We start from the raw sequence: 19,676 nt of genomic DNA on the forward strand, positions 1-19,676 counted from the left end.
TGCAACCTCTGCCTCCCGGGTTCAAGTGAGTCTCCTGCCTCAGCCTCCCCAGTAGCTGGGATTACAGGCACATGCCAGTATGCCCAACTAATTTCTATATTTTTAGTAGAGACAGGGTTTCGCCATGTTGGCAGGCTGGTCTCGACTCCTGACCTCAGGTGATCCATCCGCCTTGGCCTCCCAAAGTGCTGGGATTACTGGCATGAGCCACCACACCCAGCCTGGTGTACTGCTTTTAAATCCTGAAAGAATCAACTGATGTAAAAGCACTAAAAAGTACTTTTCTGAGGCAATGGCTGAAAATTTTTTTCTAGAATGTACTAAAAATTTCCCTTTTTAGGGATACCGGAGGACATATAGTGCAATACAAAAAATACAGGTGTGTTCTGACTTTCATTTGACATTGACAATAAATTCAAACATTTTCAGGAAGCTTGAAGGAAGCAGTTTTGTCTTTTTTCTTTAGAGATGGGGGTCTTGCTATGTTGCCCAGGCTGCTCTCCTGGGCTCAAGGGATGCTCCCACTCAGCCTCCCTTGTAGCTGGAACTACAAGAGTACACTGTGCCATGCTTGATTTGCCTTTTTAACTAAGGGAAGAGAGTAAGTAGGCAAATTGCTTAGGCGCTCTGTTTATCAGTTTTCTCTGCTATAAGACAAGGCATTGGCTTAAATGATCCCTAAGATCTCAGCAAGCTCTCAACTCCTGTAAATCTGTTTTCTTCCCAATAATGTTAACATGTAGATTTTCCCCTTTTCATATTCTCTAAATCTTCTTTAATGTGAATGTTTTTCCTTTTTAATATAAACATTTAAAAGGAAAAGCCAAGACCAAATTGAAACATTTAATCCTCTCTCAAGTCCTGGATGGTGTGCAAAAAAAGTATTTCTATACTAAAAAGCTTAATTACCTTTTTGTGATATATTCTAAATAATGAAAAAAAATGCATAGCACAGTTTTGAACCTAATTCTGTGTTTTGCATTTTTAGTTGCAGTACCTACCCCAGCTAACTGGCAGCAGCATCCTTCCAGCTTTGGATAATAAGAAGTACTACTGTAATACCAAGAAACTTAACTACCGTTTTCCAAACATTTAAAGGAGCTAGGAGACATGATTTTAAAAAAGGAATCAATAGATGCTTTGAAGAAAATAAAACTTACACAGTTGATTGAAAACAATTACAATGTTGAAAACACACCAGGAGAAAACATAAGCAAGAAACTGGGAGGCCAATTGGCAAGATATTAAGGGAAATTCCAGATCCAGTCTTCCATGCTTGATGATGGTGTCCACAAAAGAAAGAAAAAACCTGTTTGGAGTTGCACTTGTATTTCAGTTTATGTAAGTAGCTGCACTTATGGACAGAATATGAACTGTCCCATACCTCTGGCAAAACTAGATGATATCAAAAAAATTTATGCTTCAGTTGTACCACATGCCACACAAGAAAAATGGACTACAAAATGCCCATATATATTTCCTCGGATCTCTGTTGCCTGAGTCCTATCTCCTGCCTCTCAGATTGTTTCAGCATCATATTTAAGATAGTTCTATTTCTTGAAATCAAAATGTTTAAAATCCCATTTCCTGCCTGCTCTATTTCTTGATTTTTATATTTTAAAACATTTTGAGGGTAACACTTAGGTTCAAAATATTTAAAAGCATACGAATTATCACAAAAACTTGGTAATTTATATATTTAATTATATGTTTATACATTTCATCCTTACTTTATCAGTAAAGGATACACCTTAGTCACTTTTGCAGGCAAGGTGGATTTACTGTAATCTTTCTACATTTATTCACCCAGTTCCCCTTGTAAACAATGGCATGAAGCTCGGCAGCTGATTAAGGCAGTCAAAGGGTAGAGCAAGACCTACAGGCTTTGCAGGAACTGAACCTGTCAGCCTGAAAATAATTAGTATTTCATTCTCTCTGGCACAGCCTTTGACCTGGTACATCTATAGGCAAACCTGTAATTCGGTGATCTGGGTTTCAGAAGAAATTACTTGTGAGCTTTTACTTGAGTCATGAAAGACATTATGTTGTAAACTGATGTTTTCCCTGAAACATCTTTTTGCACTATGTTTGTGTGTGTGTGTGTGTGTGTGTGTATATATGCTATTCTAACAACTAATATATTACACTAAGTAGTCCAAAGTATTGAGGACTCATAGCTTTGCACAGTGAGACTTAAAATGATGATATTTTTATATATATATATATATATCTCGAACCTCCCACCTCAGCCTCCCAACTAGCTGGGACTACAGGCATGTGCCACTATATTGGCTAATTTTTTTGTATTTTTTGGTAGAGGCAGGGTTTTGCCATGTTCCCCGGGCTGGTCTTGAACTCCTGGGCTCATGTGATCTGAGCGCCTTGGCCTTCCAAAGTGCTGGCTTACAGGCATGAGCCACTGCGCCCGGCCAAAATGACATAATTAGCTTTGATTTGGTCTACTGCTCTTAATCAAAAAGCTTTTTCATCCTTGTCCCCTGGACACAAGGGCAACATGAAGCCTGACGTCTGTTTCTTACAGCTCAACACCATTTCTGGTTGATGTGCTGCCACTATTCCTAGCACTTCTCAGCCATGGTCTTCAAAGTTGTATTTCACTCTATTTTCAAAACATTTCTTCTGTACTCTCATTTTCTTCCTGTTAATTTTCTTCGTGATGACATCTGACCCCATTTACTTAAGTAATCCACTGAGGTCTGGTATCTAGTCAATAATTTTGACTACCCTAGGCAGTTTAATGATATCCTAAGGCTTCCTAATGTATGTCATTTCTTGCCTAGACCTGATATGGGTTAAATGCTAGTCCCTGAATTATTCAATTCCTGTTAGACAGCCTTGATTCAAATGACAAGGAAGAACATCCAGCTTCCATGAATAGTTAAAAAAAAATTTTTTTTTCCTTAACCCAAGAAAATGCACTTGATGAAGGCAGATTACTGTAACTGCCTAATAATTCAGCCAAAAGTTTTACCAAAAACTATTCAGAATAGAAAAGTAGCTCTAGACTAAATCGTGGTGAATCAGTTGTCTCACCATACAGTAATGAAACAAACCTGAGAAAAACGGCTTATTTTTTTTCTAATGAGTTCCATTAAATTTATGCTTATGTTCAATTTAACCATATTTATAACGCTTTTATTCGGTATGAAATTTCCACTGTATCACATGAGACTCTTCCAAATCCTTTTATTTACTATTTTCTGATTTTTAAAATGACAGTGGCAATTACCATTTATACTATGTGTTATTTGTATAAGCTGTTAAACACACGTTGTTAAACACAACGAAAATTCATTTTTCTATCTGAAAGCTGTATCATAGAAAGTGTTTATTGGAAAATTATTTTCAAGTTTATATTCAACAGCTTAATAATGTTCAAACCAGGCTGGACGTGGTGGCTCCCAGCACTTTGGGAGGCCGAGGCGGGTGGATCCTGAGATTAGGAGTTCAAGACCAGTCTGGCCAAGATGGTGAAACCCTGTCTCTACTAAAAGTACAAAAATTAGCTGGGCGTGGTGGTGGGCACCTGTAATCCCAGCTACCTGGGAGGCTGAGGCAGAGAATTGCTTGAACCTGGGAGGCAGAGGTTGCAGTGAACTGAGATCACACCACTGCACTCCAACCTGGGCAACAGAGCGAGAGTCTGTCTTAAAAAAAAAAAAAAATTTCAAATCAAACACACAGAAATCTATAAACAAGCTGGCATATAAGAGTAATAAAATCAGGGCCATTTCTCACAGGTAACAATGAAGACCTGTTTTATCTATTTGACTTTTTTTTTATGAGACAGGGTCTTAATCTGTTGCCCAGGCTGGAGTGCAGTGGTGCCAACATGGCTCACTGCAGCCTCTACTTCCCGGGCTCAACTGATCCTCCTACCTCAGACTCCTGAGTAGTTGGGACTACAGGCATGTGCCACTACACCCAGCTATTTATTTTTTATTTTTTAATTTTTTTGGTAGAGACGGTTTTGCCATGTTGCCCAGGCTCGTCCTGAACTCCTGGGCTCAAATGATCTGCCTGCCTTGGCCTTCAAAAGTGCTGGGATTACAGGCCAGCCTTTTGTTTTGTTTTGTTTTAAGAGACAGGGTTTCCCTCTTCCACCCAGGCTACCAGGCTGGTGTGCAGTGGCCATGATCATAGCTTACTGCAGCCTCAAACTCCTGAGCTCAAGCAATCCTACCACCTCAACTTCCCAACTATCTGAGATTACACGTATGCACCACCATGCCTGCCTAATTTTTAAAATTTTTTATAGAGATGGGGTCTGGCTGTGTTGCCCAAATTGGTCTCAAACTCCTGGTCTCAAGTGATCCTCCCCCCTCAGCCTCCCAAAGCACTGGGATTACAGGTATGAGCCACGGCACCCAGCCTAAAGCAATGTTAGGTTTTAAGAAAAACCTAAGCATAGCCCACTGGTTTTTATTGTTTCCTTTATTATATTGCAATCTGCAAAACTATTTGTATTCAGCCAAGTATCTATGTCCAGTCTTAATAAAATAGTAGCCTAAGCTTACAAAATAGACAAATTAAGCAGCAACTGTTGATTCTGAGAAAGCCTGTATGCTATCAAGAACACAAGAATGCAGGATCATGGGAAATGCACGCAAATCCTGTTGAAGCAATGCATGCTTCAACAACCAGTGACCACTTTGCATAATTGACTCCAACAATGAATCTGTAATTTAGCTTCTAATTTTTCATAATTGTGCATTTATGGTAGTATGCTTCACTAACTTTAAAGTTAAATGTAAATTACTGTTATAATAAAAACATCTGTTGTACAAATAACTTTAAAGGATTCTAAATATCCACATCAAGAGATATCTACAGATTTACATATTAAATGACTATATTAGAATTAAAATGTTACCTAGTTTACATTTTTCTTTTTCTTTCTTTTTTTTTTTTTTTTTGAGACAGTCTCACTCTGTCACCCAGGCTGAAGTGCAGTGGCACAATCTCGGGTCCCTGCAACCTCCACCTCCCAAGTCAAGTGATTCTCCTGCCTCAGCCTCCAGAGTAGCTGGGATTAAAGGCGTGCACCACATCCAGCTAATTTTGTTTTTTAGTAGAGATGGGGTTTCACCATGTTGGCCATGGTTGGTCTCGAACTCCTGACCTCAGGTGATCTGCCTGCTTTGGCCTCCCAAAGTGCTAGGATTACAGGCATGAGCCACCGCGCCCGGCTGCACTGTTCTTAAAATGAATTAATGTACATAAATTCTCACTTCCAACTTAGTAACATTAGTGAGTCACGTCTGAATATTTATTTTCTACATATGATGCACTCTCCACCTCTAAAATGTCATGATATGGCATCCTTATAATTCTACTGATGACTATATAATATTAGTTGATGTTTAGAATCAATAGTTTCAAATGATCCTTTATACTGAAATAAGACACATTATTTTACTTCAATTGTAATTTTAGTTCCAGAGAAGGCAGTGCTGTCTTAAAGGCTTGGACAAGATTTTCTTTTTCTCTTACTCCAGGAAGATCACTTAACAACAAATATTTGAGGTTTCTGCAAATAAAGAAAAAAGTCACTTCAATTTGGCCAAGAGCATTAAAAATAAACTCAATTTACTGACTTAAAGAAAATTACGTAGAAAATGAATCTGTATCACCCTATGCCTTCAAAATTACTTTTAGAGAAGTAGCCTTAGAGATGAAATTCATGCCAGGAAGTAACACAGACTTCGGGTTACGTCAATATTTCTAGCTGAATCATTCTAAATAAAATATATATTTATAATGATGTAGATATCTTTTGCATGTGAAACATAAAATGGGAATCTCAACCCCAAAAGGGCAAAAACTGGGAAAATTCTTAAAGATACTAGAGTTTCTATTAAAAGATGAAGCTTTGAACCTTCAAGTAATGTAAGAGATGAACAATCTAGTACTTTTGGTCCTAATGTTTAAAATTTCTTAAACTCCCCGTGATACTGAGGTTACTGGCAGATCCATTATATATTAAAGCAGAACTACATTAATTAGATTCATAATTTGAATGTTGAGATCTCTAACATAGGGATTTGATTAAACAAACTTCTAGGCTGGGCACGGTGGCTCACGCCTGTAATCCCAGCACTTTGGGAGGCCGAGGCGGGCAGATCATGAGTTCAGGAGTTCGAGACCAGCTTGGCCAACATGGCGAAACCCCATCTCTACTGAAAATACAAAAATTAGCCGGGCGTGGTGGTGGGCGCCTGTAATCCCAGCTCCTCAGGAGGCTGAGGCAGGAGAATCGCTCGAACCCAGGAAGCGGAAGTTGTAGTGAGCCAAGATCGTGCCATTGCACTCCAACCTGGGCAACAAAAGCAAGACTCCGTCTCAAAAAAACAAACAAACAAAAAAACTCCTATTCTTTTTTCATCATGCTCATGAGACTCAGAATCTTACAAATTTTAGAATTAAACATTCCTTGCTAGTATTATCTGTTTTTGCATTTGGGATTAGGTGACTTGCTCCAGGCCATGGCATGAGTCTGGTTGGTGGCACAAGAGGATGTAGAACAGCTTTCCTAACCAGTGGATGCATGCTTTTGATGATTATTACAGTGTCAGGCAGTGTTCTAGGCTCTAGAGACAGAAAGGTGAATATTTCAAGGATTTTTTCCCCTCAAGCAAAATAATTACATGGTAAAATGCTAATAGGTATATACCAAATGTCTTGAAAATATCAAAACCATAGGAGAAATTGCTTTAAAAAAAAAAAAAAAGGAGAGAAAGCATAATCATTGATGCTTACTGAGGGCTTACTGTGACAGGCACCATGCTAGGTGCTTAATGTAGATTTAATTTTTAAAAATACACTCTATAAAAAATTCAATAAAACATTAATGTATTAAGGTTGATCATTTTAGCTGTTTTAAAGTATTACAGATGAAAATGAGGTCATTTTTTAAAATTATCTTTTTCAGAACTAAAAAAAGACACCACCCCTCACAGTCAATTAAATTCTAACTATTCACCTTAACAGCATTGTCAAGTTTCCACTTTGGCTTTGATCATCTACCTTAAATGACGCAAAGCAATGATGCCTTTGTCTGTGATATTCCCACAGGATATTATTTCCATTTCCAATATGGTTTTTTGTAAATTTTCAAGTTGACTAAGTCTCAGCAAACAGTCATCCTCGATATAATGACACTTGCACAGCCTTATTTTTTCAACATGCTCTAGGCCCTCTGGAGAGAAAAAGTACAGATTAAGAATCTGCTTTACCACTAAGATGACAACCTGTCCTGGTTTGCCCAGGACTGACTTGGTTTTAGGACTGAAAGTCCTATGTCCTGGGAAACCTCTTAGTCCCATGAAAACTGGAAGGACTGCTCACCCTATTAACCATATAAGGAATTCACTATAGAGCTTGTGCTGATGGACAGGACCATTCCACAGTCAGATGCCCACACACTGGAGGAAAGAAATGCCCACATAGGGCCAGGCCCAGTGGCTCACACCTGTAATCCCAGCACTTTGGGAGGCTGAGGCAAGTGGATCACCTGAGGTCAGGAATTCAAGACCAGCCTGGCCAACACGGCAAAACCTTGTCTCTACTAAAAATAGAAAAATTAGCCTGGCGTGGTAGTGCATGCCTGTAGTCCCAGCTACTTGGGAGGCTGAGGCAGGAGAATCACTTGAACCCAGGAGGTAGATGTTGCAGTGAGCCAAGATCACGCCACTGCACTCTAGCCTTGGCGACAGAGTGAGACTCTGACTCAAAAAAATAAATAAATAAAAGAAGCCGGGCGCGGTGGCTCACGCCTGTAATCCCAGCACTTTGGGAGGCCGAGGCAGGCAGATCACGAGGTCAGGAGATCGAGACCATCCTGGCTAACATGGTGAAACCCCATCTCTACTGAAAATACAAAAACAAAATTAGCCGGGCATGGTGGCAGGCACCTATAGTTCCAGCTACTCAGGAGGCTGAGGCAGGAGAATGGTGTGAACCCAGGAGGCAGAGCTTGCAGTGAGCCGAGATCGTGCCACTGCACTCCAGCCTGGACGACAGAGCAAGACTCTGTCTCAAAAAAAAAAAAAAAAAAAAAAAAGAAAGAAAAAAAATGCCACGTAAGCAGAAGCTGTGTGGATATAATTATTCCTGCATTATTGAGGGCTTCTCAATGACAGAAGTTTGACAAAGATAGTTTGACAAACAAGGCCCTGGATTTTAAGTCAATAAATCAAAGACTAGACATACAGAAACAAGCTTAGTGAGAGGAGGAAGGTGTCTGTAACCTCAATTTAATTTGAAAATAAATATCAAACACAGGAAGAAACAAACTTGACTATACTGAAATGGGCAAAAAGGACATACCTATGACTATAATCGTGAGTCAACTGCAACAAAATGGTCACTGCAAATCATCTGCATTTTCTATTAGCAAAATGATAGGGTAGTTACCCATGTGGTCAAATCCAATTCTCATGATACAAGAGTCGGTGGCGTCGATCGCCTGAATCTTGTATTTGTCCAGAGGGCCTGTTGGAAGGTGGTTGTAGTCCTTCTGCCACCTCTCCTGGCCATGGTAGCGCACCATGGCCCCACAGCGCAGCAACCACTCGGATGCCGCCCTGTCAGGGCCAACATCCCTGATGCGATCATAATCCACCCTGTTGGCAAGAGAAAAAAAGCAGTTTGCTTTTACAATAATCACTAGCTTGTTAACTATATTAACTGACATAAATAATACAGAACGCAACAAATTTTCATTTCAAGTGACTGAGGAGGAAGGTAAATGTATCAGTGAGATCCATGCAAAAAAACAAAAACAAAAACAAAAAAAAACTGTAGTCTATCTGCTTTTTTAGTTTTGTTTTTGTTTCCAAGTGAACACTGTCAAGGCGTATTATTTTTATATGAATTTATCAGACACAACTTTTGATTCACATATAGTAGAGTGCTTGACACCAGAGATACTTAGTAACTATTCTACAAATGACTATACTTGGTTAGAATTTGTATTAATAACAAAAGATTAAAGAGAAAATAATTCTGAATCTGTGTTCAAATTAATCTCATTAAGTGATATTTATTAATTTCTACATATGCTTTTTTCTCTAGCTAGTGATCATAATGCTGTATTAAGTAATTAGGTTAGTTTCAAGTTTCAAAATGATATTTCTAAGTGTGCCACCCACTAATTTTTTTGAAAACCCGAGTTACTTTGATAGAATTCAAAAGGTTAACTACATTCCTTTAAAAAGCCATAAAAATAAAATACTTTAAAATTATATTTAATAAGTTTTTTTGATTATAAAATGTTTATTTTAGAAAACTTGAAATGTATCAAAAGGACAAGTAAGAAAAATCACTGAAATCCTGCAACCCAAACAGCCACAATTAATATTTTGTAATCTATTTTTCTGGTGTTTTTTCCATGTTTGTGTGGGTTTTGTTTGTTTGTAAACAAAATTAGGATCACACTGCACAAATTGTTAAAATAACATTTGAAATATGAGAAATAGCCAAACGAGCTATTGGGAACTTATTTAGCTGTAACCATCTCCACATTTCTTCACTTTATTTAGGGTAACTTACTTATTAAACACTGCATTCAACCAGCCCCAGAAGTATCTGGAGTCACATGACCATGAGAGTTTCTTTACGCCACACAACTGCTGGGAAATTTTTCCAAACAGCATCATTTGATCTAGACACACAAAACAGTACTTACATTAGATCGTCATCAGAGTCCCATACATATAGCAACTTACTTCAGAGTCAATGCTCTTGTACTGATAAAGCTGATGACTCACTTGCCACTCAACAATTACTGAGCAAGTCACTCCTGTTTCTTGTTCTTGGGGTTTTTTATTTGTTTGCTGCAAAAAAATGAGGGGTTGGACTGGATGGTGTCTAAGGTTCCTTCCGGCTCAAACGTTAAGTTCCACTGTTGAAACCTCAATTGGAGTCTGTCTGTCGTACTGCCATCTAGTGTCCATTCAGGCGCTGTAGCTATGAATTTGCTGAAGCTGGCTCTATTCCCCATCTATATTTCCAGCATCAAAATGACACACTAAAATCACCGAAAGAGCAACGTGTCGAGGTTAAGATGCTTGCATCCAGGAAAGAAGAGGAGACATGAAAATAGATCTACCTATGACAAGGCTGCAAGTGGTGTTACCAGAGCAGTGTAAACAAAAAAACTGTTTTAAGGGCAGCTGAGAAAGACTGGGCAAGTAACTTCACCTCTCTGACCTCTGGTTTTCTCATTTGTAAAATGAGATGATTTGCTTAGATAATTTCCAGCTGTCAAAATGTATAACCATAATTTGAGAAAGTGATTCCTGGAGTAGGTTTCGATTTGATTTACCTCAATTCAAGTTTCCCTAGTAATGTGCTAGGTGTGTGCAGGGGACTGGGTGTGGCAGGGAAGGGGGGGATGGGGAGACAAAGATAAATGAAACATGGTGTTTGCTTTGAGCATCTGACAATTTAATGCAGTATGGAGTCGCTAAGACACGTTACCAAGTAGTTAAAATAAGTGACAGAACTTGATAAATGCCTCAAAAGAGTTAAAATAAGGACAGAAAGGATTTCAGCAAACAAAGGTGCCAGGAAAAATTATGCCAGATTATTAGCTGAAGCAGGAACATTTAAGGCATGTTATTTTCAGTTTCACTAGCACATGTGAGTCATGAGAAGAGGCAGGCAACTTGCACAGTCAGGTCATGAAGTGTTTTGCATGCTCCGCCAGGGAATTTGGACTGTATTCTGTAGGTAGCAGGGAGTCACCGAGGTTTCTGAACAAAGCACTGGCCTTTGGGAGGCCGAGGCAGGCAGATCACGAGGTCAGGATACCGAGACCATCCTGGCTAACACGGTGAAACCCTGTCTCTGCTAAAAAAAAAAAAAAAAAAAAAAAAATCTAGCCAGGCATGGTGGCACGCGCCTGTAGTCCCAGCTACTTGGGAGGGTGAGGCAGGAGAATCGCTTGAACCCGGGAGGCAGAGATTGCAGTGAGCTGAGATTGCACCACACTGCACTCCAGCCTGGGCAACAGAGCGAGACTCCATCTCAAAAATAAATAAATAAATAAATAAAATAGAACAAAGCATTGGTATTGTTACAGTTGTGCTTCAAGAAATTTACTCAGCAGCATCAAGATTAAGGGTCAACAGAATGGGACAGCCAGTCAGCAAGGGTTGAAACCATGAGGCCATACGAAAGGGCCTAGTTGGGGAAGAATGGGAATGACATTACAGAGTTAGTTCCATATGACTCAGTTAAGTGAGATGTAGGGGCAAGGGCTAGAGGAGTTGAAAATGACACCAAGTTTTGGCCCTGGGTCACTGGTAGTAGGATGGCGATGCCATTAAAAGAAATCACATCAGGAGAACAGGGTTATAGGTTCAGATTTTTTTCTTTTAGTTTTTCATAATCTACATATTAAGTGTTAGCAAGATTTCTAAGCGCAGATGACCAACAAATCACTGGAATCAGAGGTCACAAAATGTTACAGCTGTAAGGAATTTAGATCACCTGGATGAAATCTCTCATTTAGACGTGAGGAAACTGAAGCCCTGATATTAAGTAACTTCCTGACACCCTCAATCCTTTCTGAAACAAGGTGGGGTATTAATAAATGCATGTGTTTAAAGGGACTTGCTCAATGTTTCATAACTAATTGATGGTAGTGTTGAAACCTGAACCCGGTTCTCTACCAGCCCAGGGTCCTGAGGAAGTGATTGAGGATGCTGAGGCTGTGGGACAGTGAGAGATGTGAACTGAAGACAGAACCAACTACCCTTTTCATCCCTTTTCCGCCATAGCTGTCTTCGTTACGGCAAGCCTCTGCTCCACTACCTCTTATCATGTTCTCAACCCTTTCCAGCTTTTTGTTAAAGCTCTCTCTGCCTGTGCCCACCTCGAATAACTCTATTAGTTGTCAATCTTATTTACAAATATGGGCTTTCCTAGCTTCTACTCAGGCTGTTTTCTCTTAGCCTTCCTCCCCCATCACCATCAATCTGTGGAAATCCCACCCAACCTCAAGATCTTACTCAAATGCCATGTCCATTCATTCATTCACTCAAAAAATGTTTATTGAATGTCTGCTATACTTAGTGCAAAGGCAACAATGGTAAGACAAAACAAAAACAAGAACAAAGGAGAAAGAGACACACAGAAAGACAAGCTTCCTGACCTCATAGAACGTAAAATTTAATAAAGACAGATAACATATAAAGAGATAAATAACACCCAACGTAGTTGGATAATAGAGGTGTGAACAAATGCCATGAGAACCCAGAGAAGGGAGTGAGAAGAAGGCTTCACACTAGAGGTGTCTTTTGAAATGGGTCTTAATGATTGAGTTTTCAGTTAGTCTAGAAGCAGAAGCAGAATATGCAAAAAAAAAAAAAAAAAATTCCAGTTAGAATGAAAAAAGAGTATGCAAAGTAAAAGAAAGAACAAGGATGGCATCTTATTCATTTCCATTTTTCTCAGCATAATGCAAAAGTTTAATAAATATTTGCTTATTAATAGTCTTCAATGGTTGACATGTTTCCATGGAGAAAGGTAAAACCAGTTAAACTGTTATTAAGCAGGTGAATTAGAGTGGTCTTTGAAAACTGAATACTTTTGCTTGATTCATTTTGGCCCATCTTATAATTTAGCTTAAATGAAAGGCCAAATTTACCTCAGCTGTAATCTCTAAAAACACAAGATATTAGATTTAATGTTTTAAACATAAAAATTAAATTTATATTTGGCAACAGAGGTAACAAAAATTGATAGGTTTTTACATTTCAACTGCAACTTTGCTAATGATTTTGCAAATTATTCTTACTTGAGTCCAAACAGTTGCCTTTGGGAACGCTTTCTATAGGGAAAGAGGAGACCTCTAGTGGTAAGTTAGTGAATCTAGCTCTAATAAATTAAAAGAAACGAGTTAAACGCAAATTAGAAAATAACCAGTACTAAATTACTGCTGCCATAGATAATCCACCATGATTAAGTTTCATACCAGGGATGCACAAATGGCTTCACATACACAAGTCAATAAATGTTATATGCCACATAAACACAATTAAAAACAAAAATCACATGATCATCTCAATAGATGCAGAAAAAGCTTTGACAAAATTCAGCATCCCTTTGTGATTAAAACCCTCCGCAAAATTGGCATACAAGGGACATACCTCAAAGTAATAAAAGCCAACTATGACAAACCCACAGCCAACATAATATGAACAGGGAAAGTTTAAAGCATTCCCTCCAAGAACTGGAACAAGATAAGGATGCTGACTCTCACCACCCCCCGCCCTTTTTTTTTTTTTTTTTTGGAGATGGTGTTTCACTCTTGTTGCCCAGACTGGAGTGCAATGGCATGACCTCAGCTCACTGCAACCTCTGCCTCCTGGGTTCAAGCAATTGTCCTGCCTCAGCCTTCCGAATAGCTGGGATTACAGGCGCCCACCACCACGTCCAGCTAATTTTTTGTATTTTTAGTAGAGACGGGGTTTCACCATGTTGGCCAGGCTGGTCTTGAACTCCTGACCTCAGGTGATTCACCCGCCTTGGCCTCCCAAAGTGCTGGGATTACAGGCATGAGCCACCGCACCCAGCCCCACTCTCATCACTTCTATTCTATTCAACATAGTACTGGGAAGTCCTAGCCAGAGCAATCAGACAAGAGAAAGAAATAAAAGGCATCCAAACCGGTAAAGAGGCAGTTAAACTGTTGCTATTTGCTAATGATATGATTGTATACCTAGAAAACCCTAAAGACTCCTCCAAAAAGCTTCTAGAACCAATAAATGAATTCAGCAAAGTTTCAGGATACAAAATTAGTACCTTTCCTATACACCAACAGTGACCAAGCTGAGAATCAAATCAAGAACTCAACCCCTTTTGTAATAGCTGCAAAAAAAATAAATACTTAGGAATATGCCTAACCAAGGAGGTGAAAGACTTCTAAAAGGAAAACTACAAAACACTGCTGAAAGAAATAATAGACGACACAAACGAATGGAAACACGTCCCATGCTCATGGATGGGTAGAGTCAATATTGCGAAAATGATCATACTGCCAAAAGCAATCTACAAATTGCTTCGAGTTCATTGCAGATTCTGGATATTAGTCTTCCCATCAATACAATTCCCAAAAAAATACCATCATTCTTCACAGAACTAGAAAAAACAATCCTGAAATTCATATGGAACCAAAAAAGAGCCCACATAGCCAAAGCAACACTAAGCAACAAGATAAATCTGGAGGCATGACATTACCTGATTTCAAACTATACTATAAGGCCACAGTCACCAAAACAGCATGGTACTGGTATAAAAATAGGCACATACAACAATGGACCAGAACAGAGAACCTAGAAAGAAACCCAAATACTTATAGCCAACTGATCTTCAACAAAACAAACAAACAAACATATAAAGTGGGGAAAGGACACCCTATTCAACACATGGTACTGGGATAATTGGCACGCCACATGTAGGAGAATGAAACTGGATCCTCATCTCTCACCTTATACAAAAATCAACTCAAGATGGATCAGGGACTTAAATCTAAGACCTGAAACTATAAAAATTCTAGAAGATAACATCAGAAAAACCCTTCTAGACATTGGCTTAGGTAAGGGTTTCATGACCAAGAACCCAAAAGCAAATGCAATAAAAACAAAGATAAATAGTTGGGACTTAATTAAACTAAAGAGCTTTTGCGTGGCAAAAGGAACAGTCAGCAGAGTAAACAGACAACCCACAGTGTGGGAGAAAATCTTCGCAATCTATACATCTGACAGAAGACTAATAATATCTAGAATCTACAATGAACTCAAATTAGCAAGAAACAATCCCATCAAAAAGTGGGCTAAGGACATGAAGACAATTCTCAAAAGAAGATATATGAATGGCCAACAAACATATGAAAAAATGCTCAACATCACTAATGATCAAGAAAATGCAAATCAAAACCACAATGTGATACCACCTTACACCTGCAAGAATGGCCATAATAAAAAAAAAAAAAAAAAAAGATGTTGGCGTGGATATGGTGAAAAGGGAACACTTCTACACTGCTGGTGGGAATGTAAACTAGTACAACCACTATGGAAAACAGTGTGGAGATTCCTTAAATAACTAAAATTAGAACTAACATTTGATCCAGCAATTCCACTACTGGGTAGCTACCCAGAGGAAAGGAAGTCATTATACAAAAAAGATACTTGCACACACGTTTACAGCAGCACAATTTGCAACTGCAAAAATGTGGAACCAACCCAAATGCCCATCAATCAATGAGTGGATAAAGAAGCTGTGATATATATATATGATGGAATACTAGTCAGCCATAAAAAGGAATGAATTAATGGCATTTGCAGCAACCTGAATAGGATTGGAATTTATTATTCTTTTTTTTGTGAAACAGAATCTTGCTCTGTCACCAGGCTGCAGTGCAGTGACACAATCTCAGCTCACTGCAACCTCTGCCTCCTGGGTTCAAGTGATTCCCCTGCCTCAGCCTCCCAAGTAGCTGGGATTACAGGCACGTGCTACCACGCCTGGCTAATTTTTTGTATTTTAGTAGAGATGGGGTTTCACCACGTTGACCAAGATGGTCTCAATCTCCTGACCTTGTGATCCACCTGCCTTGGCCTCCCAAAGTGCTGGGATTACAGGCGTAAGCCACTGCGCCTGGCCTGGAGTTTATTATTCTAAGTGAAGTAACTCAAGAATGGAAAACCAAACATCGTATGTTCTTACTCAAAAGTGGGAGCTAAGCTATGAGGATGCAAAGGCATAAGAATGACATAATAGGCCGGGCACAGTGGCTCATGCCTGTAATCCCAGCACTTTGGGAGGCCAAGGCAGGTGGATCACAAGGCCAGGAGATCGAGACCATCCTGGCTAACACAGTGAAACCCTGTCTCTACTAAAAATACAAAAAAATTAGCTGGGCATGGTGGCGGGCGCCTGTAGTCCCAGCTACTCAGGAGGCTGAAGCAGGAGAATGGCATGAACCCAGGAGGCAGAGCTTGCAGTGAGCCGAGATCGTGCCACTGCACTCCAGCCTGGGCAACAGAGCAAGACGCTGTCTCAAAAAAATAAATAAGCAAATAAATAAAAAAGAATGACACAATAGGCTGGGTGCGGTGGCTCATGCCTGTAATCCCAACACTTTGGGAGGCTGAGGCGGGTGGATCACTTGAGGTCAGGAGTGCAAGACCAGCCCAGCCAACATGGCGAAACTGCATCTCTACTAAAAATATGAAAGTTTGCCGGGTGTGGTGGCATGTGCCTGTAGTCACAGCTACTCAGGAGGCTGAGGCAGGAGAATTGCTTGAGACCAGGAGGCAGAGGCCGCAGTGAGTTGAGATTGCACCACTGCACCCCAGCCTGGGCAACAGAGCATGACCCTGTCTCAAAAATAAAAATAAAAAATAAACATGCACTTACCATATGACCCAGCAATTGTACTCTTGGGCACTTATCCTAGAGAAACAAAAACAAGTTCACACAAAAGACCATACACTCATGTTCACAGCTGCTTGATTCACAATAGCTAAAAACTAGAAACAACTCAAATGTCCTTCAATGAGTGAACAGTTGAATATACTTGTATTAGTCCATTTTCACGCTGCTGATAAAGACATACCCGAGACCGAGAAGAAAAAGAGGTTTAATGGACTTACAGTTCCACATGGCTGGGGAGGCCTCACAATCATGGTGGAAGGCAAGGAGGAGCAAGTCACATCTTACATGGATGGCAGCATGCAAAGAAAGAACTTGTGCAGGGAAACCTCCCGTTTTTAAAACCATCAGATCTTGTGAGGCTCATTCACTATCTGGAGAACAGCACAGGAAGGACCTGCCTCCATAATTCAATCACCTCCCACCCAGTTCCTCCCGCAACACATGGGAATTGTGAGTTACAATTCAAGATGAGATTTGGGTGGGGACATAGCCAAACCATATCAATACTGCAGTATATCTACATTATGGAATGCCACTCAGTAATAAAAAGGAAGGAACTACTGATACATGTAACAGTTTGGATGTATCTCAAGGGATTATGCTGAATGAAAAAGAGTCAGTAAAAGTTACATACTCTATAATTACAATAATTACATTTACATAACATTCTTGATATAACAAAATTTTAGAAACAGAGAATAGATTGGGTGGGGCTGCAAAGGTAAGTTGTGGTTATAAAAGGGCAACTGGAGGGACCCTTGTGGTGATGTATCTGGGCTGTACCTTGACTGTGGTGGTGGATACAAGAATCTACACACCTGATAACCATATAGAACTAAATATACACAGAGAACACTAATACAAAATGAGGAATCTGAATGAGATCAATGGATTGTGTGAATGTCAATTACCTGGTTGTGATATGGTACTAGTTTTGCAAGATGCTACCACTGGGAAGACTGGGTAAAGGGTACACAGAATCTCTATTCTTACAATTGCATGGGAATCCACAATTACCTCACAAAGTTGAATAACCATCTCTTTTTTTCATCTGTGATGGAACAAGCAGGCAATATTCTACATTGTTTTAACAAATAAAGCAAACTATGTACCACTGTTCTGGTGGTAAAACCCTTTAACCATAATAAATGCCATCACGTAGCAAATGCTTCACTGTGCTAAACACCTGATGACCTTATCCGCTCAACTGCCCTAACATTAGGGAGACATTGCTATCATTCGTAGTTCACAGAGGAGGGTCTGAGGCAAAGAGGTGAAGTGATTTCCTGGAGCTACCTGACCAAAGACTGGAACCAAGATTCTAAGAGGCACACGAAGTCCTTTTGGTAATAAAGTATAATTCTATTCATTATGTTCAGCTGTCCTAACCCTAAAAATTAAAAACTGCTATCAAGCATACAGAATGGGTGTTAGTAACACTGGCACGGTGATAGTGAATCACATAATTTTAAAGAGTTAGAAGGTCCTTTAGAGATTACACAGCCCATCGCCCTCATTTTTACAGAAAGGGAATCAGGTGAAGTGACCTGCACAGGTGAGTCGCTGCTCAGAGACCGCACAGCACATTTAAAACTGTATCTCGGTTCAGTACTCAAGAAAAGGACACAGACTGATAAATGGTGGCAAAAACCGAGCTGTCTGGTTCTTCCGGTACCCAGTGCCGGGTCCAGTACAGAGCAGGCGCTCGATATTTACAAGACGAATCAATGACTGAATGAATAGCACCGCCAGGAGCCCCATAAAAGAAGTCCAGAAGACTGTGGGCTGTCACTCTTCGCTGTGACAAAGAACCTCCGTGAGAAGCGAGGACTAGGGCCAGACAGGGAGCGCCGTTCTAGTGGACGCTCGACTCGGCTGGGGCCGGGATGGAGACGGTGGGTGCCCAGGCCCTCCGCTTACCGCAGGCCGCGTGCGGGCCCTAGCGAGGACGGGGCGGGAGCGGGGGCGGGAGCGGGGGCGGGGCGGGGCGAGGACGAGGCGGGGGCGGGGCGAGGGCGGGGCTGAAGCCGAGCCCAGAGAAAGAAGCCGAGCCCAGAGAAAGAAGCCCCTGGGCCCGCCTTTGGGCCCGCCCAAACAAGAATTTTCACCGTAATCCCGCCCGGAGTTTCTCCCACGGCCCCATGTCTGTATGGCGGTGAAGGTCGAAGACGCGCGACCTAAAGGGCCAGGTTTTCAGTAAGCCCAGCGTTGGCGACGGGCGAGGGCGGAACACAACCACCACCCTAGTCCCGCCCGGCTCGGGGCCTAGCTTTTCTACTCACAGCGTCGGAGGGAGAGAGGGAGGGAGCGAGCCAGCGTCCCCGCGTCTGCGGCACCCTGGCCTACCCTTCGTCCTCCGACGCGCGCGTCTATTGGCCACCGCAGCCTCTCCCACATGGGGCGAAGGCGCGCACTTCATTGGCCCCCGCCTGAGGGGCGGGGCTAAAGAGCGCAGGTCCTCGGCCGTGAAGTGTCAGGTGGCGGCTTCTGAGCGCTGAGGGAGGGGAGCGTGCGTAGGGGATGGTGCCAGCGCTGCGTTATTTGGTTGGTGCCTGCGGACGGGCCCGCGGGGGTTTCGCCGGGGGCTTCCCTGGGGCGTGCGGGTCGGCGTCTGGGAGGCCCAGACCGCTGTGTGGAGGTAGCCGCAGCGCCAGCACCAGGTGAGTGGCCGCTGGTCCTCCCCGCCGCCTGCGCTACTGCCTCTCGCGGAGGCACCTGGTGGTGGACCTGTGCCCCGTTCCTATTTCCCTGTCCCGGGGTGAGAGCAGGTTGGGGTCCTGTAGCACTCCAACCTCGGATCCCAGGAGCTACCAACCTGCAGGTTCATTCGTTGTATTTATGGCCCGGAGGAAAGGCAGTGTATGGAGTAGAGGTCAGGAGTAGCTCTGGCTTTGAACAACCCGTCCACTTTCTGTTGAACTCTGGGCTACTTAACCTCCTTAAAGGCTCAGTTGTGAATGGGACCTTAGTCTCTCCTGTAGGTGGTCATTTGAAGGATAAAAGGACCTAGCACACAGTATAAGCAAATATGCCGTTTATTAGCTGGAGTCTTTGACGTTGCTTGGAAGATCTGAATATAGTCTTAAATCAGTTCCTGGCACACCCCGCATAGAGTTGCCCCCGTCGGAAGCAGCTCTTATGCTAATCAAAGCCCGCAGAATTCATTGTCCTGTGATTTATAGTTTGGACGTCACATTCGAAACCACTGT

At 41.4% G+C, this 19,676-nt stretch overlaps 3 protein-coding genes across 25 annotated transcripts in view; 2 read left to right on the forward strand and 1 right to left on the reverse strand.

The window, feature by feature from the left end:
* CDKL1 (cyclin dependent kinase like 1) overlaps positions 1-4,888 on the forward strand; it is a 72,388-nt gene extending 67,500 nt beyond the window's left edge. For 3 of the 8 annotated variants that reach the window (XM_055289446.2, XM_055289445.2, XM_063644607.1), the window contains one exon: positions 989-4,888. In XM_055289446.2, coding sequence (XP_055145421.1) covers positions 989-1,096 — 108 coding nt within the window. In that variant the 3' untranslated portion in view covers positions 1,097-4,888. Of the gene's footprint in view, positions 1-67; positions 78-220; positions 227-988 lie in introns of all 8 variants that reach the window. The other 5 variants (XM_055289444.2, XM_063644604.1, XM_063644603.1 and 2 more) reach the window with 5 other exon arrangements.
* DMAC2L (distal membrane arm assembly component 2 like) lies at positions 4,438-18,856 on the reverse strand. 7 transcript variants are annotated; one of them, XM_063644617.1, is made up of 6 exons: positions 16,686-18,008; positions 16,450-16,485; positions 9,574-9,685; positions 8,437-8,645; positions 7,048-7,219; positions 4,438-5,551 (listed from the first exon to the last, which is right to left on the reverse strand). In XM_063644617.1, exons 3-6 carry the CDS (start codon positions 9,678-9,680, stop codon positions 5,437-5,439), a joined length of 603 nt encoding a protein of 200 aa, XP_063500687.1. In that variant the 5' UTR covers positions 9,681-9,685; positions 16,450-16,485; positions 16,686-18,008; the 3' UTR covers positions 4,438-5,436. The 7 variants fall into 7 exon arrangements, with proteins under 7 accessions (XP_063500687.1, XP_063500688.1, XP_055145437.1 ...); XM_063644619.1 differs by having other exon boundaries at positions 5,391-6,337; XM_063644618.1 differs by lacking the exons at positions 16,450-16,485; positions 16,686-18,008 and adding an exon at positions 18,750-18,856.
* The window catches only part of L2HGDH (L-2-hydroxyglutarate dehydrogenase), a 66,918-nt gene continuing 65,732 nt past the window's right edge, over positions 18,491-19,676 (forward strand). For 5 of the 10 annotated variants that reach the window (XM_063644595.1, XM_063644600.1, XM_063644601.1 and 2 more), the window contains exon 1: positions 18,738-19,127. In XM_063644595.1, coding sequence (XP_063500665.1) covers positions 18,988-19,127 — 140 coding nt within the window. In that variant the 5' untranslated portion in view covers positions 18,738-18,987. Of the gene's footprint in view, positions 19,128-19,676 lie in introns of all 10 variants that reach the window. The other 5 variants (XM_055289439.2, XM_063644594.1, XM_063644596.1 and 2 more) reach the window with 5 other exon arrangements.

This window comes from Symphalangus syndactylus, chromosome 8, assembly GCF_028878055.3.
Source record: "Symphalangus syndactylus isolate Jambi chromosome 8, NHGRI_mSymSyn1-v2.1_pri, whole genome shotgun sequence".
NCBI lineage: Eukaryota > Metazoa > Chordata > Mammalia > Primates > Hylobatidae > Symphalangus > Symphalangus syndactylus.

Excerpts from the sequence above, each read along its gene's own strand:
- DMAC2L (XM_055289462.2), bottom strand. The coding sequence starts at position 18,054 with ATGTGCTGTGCGGTCTCTGAGCAGCGACTCACCTGTGCAG. Across the intron at positions 9,686-18,014 it reads GCAGCGACTCACCTGTGCAG|ATCAAATGATGCTGTTTGGA; the intron begins GTCACTTCACCT and ends TTGTGTGTCTAG. Across the intron at positions 7,220-8,436 it reads AATTGGATTTGACCACATGG|AGGGCCTAGAGCATGTTGAA; the intron begins GTAACTACCCTA and ends TTTTCTCTCCAG.